Genomic DNA, 9443 nt, shown 5'->3' with positions numbered 1-9443 from the left:
CTCGAGCCACACACGCATTCATACACACACACACACGAGGAGGGAGGCAGGCAGAGCAAAGGGGGAGGAGCGCCTCGGCAGGTGCAGCCGAGCACCATGGGAAATGTAGTTCCCGGCCTCAGGGAGGGGCTGCGGGGCTCCCCAGCGGAGAGAGCGGGCTGGTCCCTTGGTGCCGCCGCGACGGCGCTTTGGAGCCTTCCCTACGCTGCTGCCCGCGCGCCCCCGGGTTGCTTGCCATTCCGAACGACGGCCCGGCGAGATAGGCCAACCGGCCGCTGGTGCACGTGGGATCACTCCCACGTTACAACAGGCAGGGCCCAAACCTCGAACTTGCTCAGCATCACTCAGACCTGGATTTGAGGCGCGGGGAGTATGGGGTGGCCTGCAAGGTCCCTACGTGCAGACAAAGTTGCCTGCTTCGAAGTCAGACCCCTGGTCCGGGTAGCCCAGGCTCGTCTGCTCTGACCGGCAGCAGCCCTCCAAGGTCTCCGGTAGAGAGGGGACTGGATCAGGGGCCTTCTGCAGGCAAAGGAGCAGGCGCTGCGCCACGGAGGTCCTGCTCCCGCCTCCCCCCAGGGAACTTGTACTGCTTTTGAGCATTTGAATCAATGCCTTCTTCTGAATCAGACCTTTAGAACGGCCCTGTAGCCCAGCATTGCCTGCTCTGACTGGCAGCGGCAAAAGTCAATATTTCCCAGCCATGCCACCTCTGAAGATGACCAGAGGGCCTTCTGTGCCCTGCCACTGGCCCATGGCTCCTCTCCAAGGAATGAGCTTTCGAATTCATGATCCATCTAGTGAGTTGATATCACAGGCAACATTCGAACCTGGGACTTCCCATTTCATGACCTCAATCCTTTACCACTGAGCTCCCAAACTTTGACTCAACATGGCAGGACCTAATTTTCAGTGCCAGGGCCCAGCCCTAAGGACTAAAGAACAGCCGCCCTGCTGGATCAGGCCCAAGGCAGCCCATCTAGTCCAGCAACCTGTTTCCCACAGTGCCTCACCAGATGTCTCTGGGAATCCTACAGGCAAAAGCTGAGGTCATGCCCTCTCTCCTGCCCTTGCTCCCCTGCAACTGGTATTTAGCAGCATCTTGCCTCTGAGGCTAGAGGTGGCCTATAGCCACCAGACTATTAGCCATTGTGAATTGTGTCTAAGCCCCTTTTAAAGCCATCCAAGCTAGTGGACATCACCACATCCCATGGCAGAGAATTCCATAGATTAATTATCTGCTGTGTCAAAAAGTAATTCCTTTTGTTGTCAGCCCTAAATTTCCTGGCCTTAAGTTTCATGGGATGACCCTTGGTTCTAGTGCTGTGAGAGAGGGAGAAAATTTTCTCTCTGTCCACTCTCTACTCCATGCATCATTTTATAAACCTCCCAACCCTGGGACATGTCAAATAAGACTAGATGAAAGGATGGATCCAGGGCAGATCAAAGCCAGGGCGGAGAACCTTCATGCAGTGCACACTAAATTAATGGAAAACTCTGCCACAAGTTGTCATGAGCACTAGCTTAGATGGCTTTAAAGGGGAATTTGGGCAAATTGGTGGAAGAGAAAAGGTCTATCAGCAGTAGCTAGCCCTTGCAATCCAATAGAAACGCCACGTGCAAAGATACTGTACCTCTATATACCAGTTGCTTGGGGGTGTGTGGCAACAGCAGGGGAGGGTTGCTACTGCCTATATATATATATATCAGACCCTGCTTACCTGTGATCTGATCCAGAAGGGCTCTTATGATCATAAGTGCTCCTGAGCACATGCGGAGTATACATTATCCTCACCACTGAGTAAACAGAGAGTGCCTCCACACACGCCAGTGAGGGAGGGGCCAAGGATGTGGTTCCCAGACAGATTCAAGCTTTGCCATTTTTTGGTGTGTGGGAGGGGATTGAGTTCTAGAACTGGGGTTCTCAGCCAACATCTGGAGACCCAAAGCTTAGAACCCCTGCTCCTAGAGGATTACAAAATATACTTAAATTAAAAATAAGGGGCTTCCTTGTACCATAACCAGCTCCGCCTGTCCATCCACTGAAACAAATCTATTTAAAACTAGAGAGCCCACTTCATCTTTAACACCACTCTTTAAAAACCCCGCCCAGAAATTAAAAGTAGAAATAATTAAAATATGAGAATCACCACTAGTGACAACAGGCTGAGCCAGAGAAGCCAGCTGCTCTCCGAATTCTCAGAAAGGGGTCTTTCCTAGCTGGGTTACCTTTTCACTCATAGACGCTTAACATCTATGGTCCCAACAATAGGATGATTAACGTCCTATTGTTGGACGATAATTCCCATCATCTGCTCTCTGCCATTGTGGCAGGGGGTTATGGGAGCTGTAGTCCATCAACATCTGGGGACTCAAGGTTAAGAACTCCTGATTTAACTGGAAGTGCCTGCGAGGGAGTAAGTCTATACCCACCTCCTTCGTTGTACCTTACCTCATATTAATCCTCAAGGGAGCTCATTTCATAAGAAAAACCATGACAAAAATGTTTGACACGTTTAAATAAAAACACCCAGAAATAAAAAAATAATGTAAGTACCACCAAGAGAATAAAAGAACAGCAAGACACACACTCATCTACATTTGACATCTAACTCAGGCGCTGCTCTCCAAGGCCCAGGGCAGGAATCTTCCCTAGCATTACCACCTGAGTGGAGACGCGATGATTTGAACCCAGGACTGTCCGCATTCCAGTCATGTGCTCTCTCTCAGATTCTTTAAGAGAACATCTCTGTTGAGACTCTCTCAAAGGGGGGAGGGTTACAAAAAGGTTTGCCCCATCCCTGCCACAATTTCAATACTTCCTCCCCCACTCCACACACAAAAAATGTTGAGGACTAACACCTTGACTCTCTTAAGTAGTTGATTTCAAGAGAACTTTCACACAAGTGTGTTCCTTTTCCGTTTGGTCATTGACCGTAAATAAAAATAACTAACTGTGTTCCTTTTCCTTGTTCCTCCATGTGTATGATGGTTACTCTGTGATGAAGAAAAGGCATTCTGCACATGCTCAGAGTTCTTTTGGTACATCACACTCTGAGCTTAGCCCCAGCATCGCAGAAGATTTGGAGGATAAACTGTGGTGGCCTCGAACTGAAAATTCCACCTCTCAGCTTCCTCCTCACAGGCAGCCCCGGGTAAGGTGGATAACAGGGTACCATTAACTACAGAAGATGGATCTGATCTATGGCACGCAATCCATGGGGTGGTTCTGCCTGAGCCCCACTGAAACGAACGAGAGCTGTGGCTCAGGTTGGTGGGGGCACACAATGCCTTTTCAACAGAAGTTATTTATATAGGTATGTATGAATGAATAAATAAAATGTCTCCCTGTCCCCAAGGGGCTCACAATCTAATAAGAAACATAAGATAGACACTAGCAGCAGACACTGGAGGGATGCTGTGCTGGGGATGGATAGGGCCCCAGCTTCCTATATTCCTAAAACCAGAGGGTTTATTCACTCAGCCCAATGGCCTGCTATTCATGGCTTTGATTGATTGATAGATTGATTAAGTGCCCTCAAGTTGGTGTTGATCTTAGCAAACGCATAGATAGATTCTCTCCAGGATGATCAGTCTTCCACTTGGCCTTGAAGGTCTCTCAGTGGTGCATTCATTGCTGTCGTAATTGAGTCTGTCCACTTTGCTGCTGGTTGTCCTCTTCTTCTCTTGCCTTCAACTTTCCCCAGCATTATAGACTTCTCAAGGGAGCTGGGTCTTTGCATAATGTGTTCAAAGTATGATAGTTTGAGCCTGGTCATTTGTGCCTCGAGTGAAAATTCTGGACTGATTTGTTCTATGATCCATGTGTTTGTTTCCCTGGCTGTCCGTGGTATCCTCAAAAGTTGTCTCCAGCACCAAAGTTCAAAAGCGTCAATGCTTTTTCTATCTTGCTTCTTCCAAGTCCAGCTTTCACATCCATAGAATGTCATGGGGAAAACCATTGTCTGAATGATTCTAATCTTTGTAGGTGTAGACACATCACGGCATCTAAATATCCTTTCCAAGGCCTTCATTGCAACCCTACCAAGTGCTAGTCTGTGGTGTATTTCTTGACTGTTGGATCCGTTACTGTTGACGGCCGATCCTAAAAGGCAGAAGCTATCCACCACTTCAGTGTCTTCATTGTCAGTTCTGAGGCTGGTTTCTGTAAAGGTAAAGTGTGCTGTCAAGTCGATTTTGACTCTTGGCGCCCACAGAGCCCTGTGGTTTTCTTTGGTAGAATACAGGAGGGGTTTACCATTGCCTTCTCCCACGCAGTATGAGATGATGTCTTTCAGCATCTTCCTAGATTGCTGCTGCCCGATAGAGGTGTTTCCTATAGTCTGGGAAACATACCAGCAGGGATGCGAACCGGCAACCTCTGGCTTGATCAATCAAGCCATTTCCCCTCTGCGCCATTAGGTGGTTGCTGTACCCATTGTCATTAGTTTAGTCCTCTTTAGTCATAGTCCCATTTTTTCACTGTGCTCCTTGACTCATGGCTTAGACGAGGGTTACAACTTCTGTAGGCCTGGAGGGACCATGCCAGAAAAGGTTTGCTGGCAAGCTCACATGCAGGGCCGGTGCCAGACTGTTTTGCGCCCCAGGCAAACACATTGACACTCTGCACCCCTCTGAGCTCTGCGCCCTAAGCAGCTGCCTAGTTGGCTTTATGGTAGCACCGGCCCTGTCCACCGCGGAGGGGGAATGTAGTCCCGCAGCATCTTGGGACCCAAGATGGAGAGGCTTATCTCTGAAAGGCCCAGGACAGTGTAGGGTCAGGAAGAAAGGCTGCCCACCCTCCTCCCACTAGCACCACTCTGTCTACCAGGCCGGACTTCTACCAGCATGGTGTAGTGGTTAGAGTGCTGGACTAGGACCAGGGAGACCCGAGTTCAAATCCCCATTCAGCCATAAGGCTTGCTGGGTGTCTCTGGGCCAGTCACTTCTCTCTCAGCCTAGCCTACTTCACAGGGTTGTTGTGAGGAGAAACTTAAGTATGTAGTACACCGCTCTGGGCTCCTTGGAGGAAGAGCGGGATATAAAATGTGATGATGATGATGATGATGATGCTAGGGGAGCAGACTGACTCTTTCTGCCTCAGCCCATATTACCCCTGCAGTTCCTGCCCTGCCCCTAAAGTGATCGATCTCGACTCCAGAAGAGACTTTGGCAATTGGTGTTGGACATTCTCCTGCTGTGTTTTGTCCTTGCAGTTTCCTTATTACTATTGCAATTCAATTATTAATGACTGTATAAATAGATAGATGAGGATGAGGATTTCTGAGTTATTCAGATCAGCTGAGCCCAAACTTGGACCGCACCACCACCGTATTTAAAAAAAAAAACAGGCACCAGGAAACTCTGCTAGCGTTTGAAGAGTCCCTGCTGGAAGCATTCTCTTATTATTCCAGCCGCCGCTGCCTGGAACCCGGCACAGTCCTGGATCCTGGCTAGGAAGGGGTTAAGGGCCCCCCCCCCGCCTTTGCAGCGCGCGCTCCCTCCCTCCTTCCCCCCTCCCTCCCCCTGCTGCTCTTAATTGCAGCTTCCCGGTTGCCCTGGCAACGGTGATCGAGGGAGCGAGACAGTCGCAGGGGGAGAGGAATAAAAAATAGAACAGGGAGAAGAGGGAATAAAAGGCGAAGAAGTCGGGAAGGGAGCGGATGACAAACGGCGGAGGCGCGCGCGCTGGCGGGGGGGGGACCACAACTCCCAGGTGCCTTTGCGGCTCCCCCCCCCCCGTGCGTTCATTTCTTCACGGAAACGCCCTCCTCATGCTGTCGGTGATGCAAAGCGGGGCACACGCAGAAAGGGATGACAACAGCAGCCTGTTTAATATAAAATAAAAATACATGGTGGGACGTAGAGCCTCTCTTCCCTCTCGGTCCTGGCCAAAGTTGCAAAGGCCTCTGGGAGGTGTAGTTCTCGAGGCCCGGCGGGAGACAACATGGCGGCTTCTTCTTGCAGCAGCGGCGGGCCCGCAGCAGCTTCTCCGGGTTCCCTCCAGCAGCTGGGGACAGGTCAGTGCGCAGGCTGGGCAAAAGGCCCCTCTTGGCCCCGCGCAGTGCCGGGGGGGGGGCGCGGTTGCAGGCCCCGGGGTGCTGCTCACATGCCAGCCAAAGGGAGCCAAGAGTGAATTGGGGGGTCGTCAGTGGGGCCCTGCTGCTGAGACCCCCGCAGGCTGCGAGGAGGCCCACATGCTCGGGGCTGAGTGGCCTTTCCCGGGCCCACATGCTCGGGGCTGAGTGGCCTTTCCCGTCGCGAACCGCTGCAAGGAGCGGCACTTTTGCTGCAGCAGCAGCTCAGCAGCCCGGAGGGAGTTCCTCTCCTCAGCTCCACCTTCCTGGGGGCGGGGGTTTGTGGAAGGCACAGGCCGGGTTCCCCAACCTTGTCCCCCACCCCCACCGCCGAGATGTGGTTGGACTTGGACTACAACTCCCATCACCCCAACGGCAACCATGGGGATGATGGGAATTGTAGTCCAACCCCCATGGGTGGGGGACCCAAGCCCAGTTTTATCACAGAGGCGGAGTCACTCACTCCTGAGCAACAGAAGCAGCGGGACAGGGGTCATAAGCGGAGGAATCAGGGAGCAATTACCTAACAGAGTAAAGGCTGTACACATCTGGGGTTAGGAATGATATTTACAGTTAGAGGCATCAGGGTTGTCCCCCCCCACACACACACAAGCTTTATTCTGGAATTTCTCTCTCTCTCTCTCCCTCTCTAACCATGTTTAACAGCAGCATGGGGTCAATGCAACAGAGCCGCGGAGAATCCCTGCAGCAACGTCAGGATGAGGGGAATTAGCTCTGGCCAAAAGCGATCATTTTTTCCTTGCCTGGAAGTCTAAGGCGCTGCATTCAGGTCGCAGTCTCCCCTGGAGGCATGGGTTCAAATCCCACTTTTGACAGCATCCTTTTTTAGGGAGAGGAGAGCTGATCTTGTGGTAGTAAGCATGATTTATCCCCATAGATAAGCAGGGTCCGCCCTGGTTGCATATGTTCATTGCAACAGTAAAGGTGTGTAACATCTCCTTGGGCTGCTGCTGGGGCTTTTGCTGCTGCTATATAGGGAAGGCCCGGGGTATTTGAGGGACCGCCTGCTCCCAAGGGTTGCTGCCCGCTTGACGAGGACATCTGAGGGGGCCCTGCTCTGGGTGCCGACAATGAGGGAGGCCCGGCTGTTGTGCACTCGGGACAGGGCCTTCTCTGTTGCTGCTCCTAGACTCTGGAATGCTCTCCCAGTGGCCATTCGTTCTTCGGACTCCATCACGGCTTTTAGAAAGCTTGTAAAGACTTGGCTTTTTACCCAGGCTTTTACATAATCGTTTTTACTGCTGCTTTGGTGTGTTTTTATCTGTTGTATTGTTTTTATGCCTGTTTTTATATGTTTTTAGCTTGATGTTTTTACTGTTTTAATTGTATGTTTTAATTTTTGTAAACCGCCTTGGGGTTGTTTTTAACGAAAGGCGGTATAGAAATGTAAAAATAAATAAATAAATAAATAAAAATGAAGGGGAGACTAGAAGGGTGAGCAGCACTGCAAGATTTTCCCCTCAGGGGATGGAGCCTCTCTGGGAAGAGCAGGTCCCAAGTTCCCTCCCTGGCAGCATCTCCAAGATTGGGCTGAGAGAGACTCCTGCCTGCAACCTTGGAGAAGCCGCTGCCAGTCTGTGAAGACAGTACTGAGCTAGATAGACCAATGGTCAGACTCGGTAGATGGCAGTTTCCTATGTTCCTATGTTTTCCTCCATAAATGCTGCAGGCCCAGCCTCGGGCTCCATTGAAGTGGAGCAGAAGTTCCTTTACGGACCAGACACCGAGGAGAAGTTGGTGGCACTGGGGGCCTCCCTGGGAGGCCGCGTCTCCTTCAGAGACCGCTACTACGACGTCCCGGACTGGCGCCTCACCCTAGCCGACCACTGGCTCCGGGAGCGGGAGGGGGCTGGCTGGGAGCTGAAGTGTCCCCCCCAGCCACTAGAGGGCACCAGGGTTTCAGGCAACCCCGCTAGCCCAGCCACAGAGAGCCAGCCGCCCCAGCACCCACCGCAGGCACCAACTGGAGCCCGGGGCCTCTTGCCCAGGGGCCTCCAGCCGCAGCCCTCGCCACAGCCACTGGAGGGAGCCGGCAAGCCAGGCGCCGCCACGCAATACCAAGAACTGACATGCCCGCAGGAGATTGTGGCCCGCGTCTCCGGGCTTCTGGGCACAGAGCCGTTGGCAGGTTGGCACAACGACGTGTCCAGAGCCGTGGAGGGACTTGGCCTGGAGGAGTTTGCCAGCTTTGTGACCTGTCGGCGCAAGTATCGCCTGGGCAACCTGAGTGTGGATCTTGACGAGGCGGATTTTGGCTACGCCGTGGGAGAAGTCGAGGTTGTGGTCGGGCAGCTGGCGGACGTGCCGGAGGCCCTGGAGAGGATACAGAAGCTGGGATGTCAGCTGGGTGAGGCCCTCAGCAGCCACCTTTTTCTCAGGCAGTGGCAGGCTTTTAGTAGTAGCCAGAGTGGCGTGGACTAGAATGGGGGAGACGTGGGTTCCAGTCCCGCCACAGCCATGAAATGCACTGGTTGACCTTGAGCCAGTCAGTCTCTCTCAGCCTACCTCACAGAGTGGTTGTGAGGATAAAGCAGGCCGGGGAAGAGCCACCTATCCTGCTGAGGAAGAGCAGGCTAAAAATTATAACAGACCAATTAAGTTGCGCCCAGGTCTCAAAATGAGGCACAGGCATCATTAAAAATCGGTTTTAAAAGCCAGTCAGCAAGATGTTTAAAGAAGCGCCTTTCAACTTATATATTTTTTTAGAATTGAAATGTTTGAAATTCAGAATTTCGGGTGTGCGCGTCTGAGAATGTTGGATTTGTGCAACATGCCATTCTGGTTCAAGTGGTAGGATTAAAGTGCTCCTTCCTTTCTATCTCCCCAGCAGGTTTTGATGTGGAAACCCGAATTCTCGGAAAGATGTCTGTTTACCTGCACAAGTTCAGACCTGCACACTACCAGGCCCTGGTGCAAGCTGGACGACTGCAGAAAGTCGGGGGCGTGACAGATGCACAAGGCGGGGAAGGCCTGACGAGGGCTTGGGGCTGTGCTGGGGTGGGAGACCCCCTGCCTCCAGGTCACTTGCACCTCGCCCCCACATCATCTGCAGAGGAAGAGAGGCCTAGTTAATCTGAATTAAACCTTTTTCACTGTAGATTTGGCCAAAGAAAAGGGAGAACTGAAACTGCCAGAGGTGATGATGGACTGTTCTGTTGTTTTTGCATCAAAATCAGAAGTGCGCCTGCACTGTTTTTGTCTTCCAGCAACATAGAATATTATCAGGAACCAGTGTGTGGCCTTCTCTCTCTCTCCCCCCCCCCCGCCCCCACCATCCTGATTTTCCAAATCCACTAAAGAATCCACGTTCATTTTCAGCACTCAGTGGCTGACCCTCCGCCTGTGTGA

The 9443-nt window shown here is 51.9% G+C and overlaps 1 protein-coding gene across 2 annotated transcripts; it reads left to right on the top strand.

The window, feature by feature from the left end:
• Window positions 1–5540: 5540 nt before the first annotated feature.
• On the top strand, window positions 5541–9323 carry THTPA (thiamine triphosphatase). 2 transcript variants are annotated; one of them, XM_053263649.1, is made up of 3 exons: window positions 5541–6017; window positions 7765–8442; window positions 8923–9323. In XM_053263649.1, the coding sequence occupies exons 1-3, from the start codon at window positions 5945–5947 to the stop codon at window positions 9165–9167; spliced, it is 996 nt and encodes a 331-aa protein (XP_053119624.1). In that variant the 5' UTR covers window positions 5541–5944; the 3' UTR covers window positions 9168–9323. The 2 variants fall into 2 exon arrangements, with proteins under 2 accessions (XP_053119624.1, XP_053119625.1); XM_053263650.1 differs by having other exon boundaries at window positions 5543–6017; window positions 8926–9323.
• The last annotated feature ends 120 nt before the right edge of the window (window positions 9324–9443 follow it).

This window comes from Hemicordylus capensis, chromosome 6 (genome assembly GCF_027244095.1).
Source record: "Hemicordylus capensis ecotype Gifberg chromosome 6, rHemCap1.1.pri, whole genome shotgun sequence".
In the NCBI taxonomy this organism is placed as follows: domain Eukaryota; kingdom Metazoa; phylum Chordata; class Lepidosauria; order Squamata; family Cordylidae; genus Hemicordylus; species Hemicordylus capensis.
The sequence above is the reverse complement of the archived record's forward strand: the minus strand, read 5'-3'. Positions and strand labels throughout refer to the sequence as shown.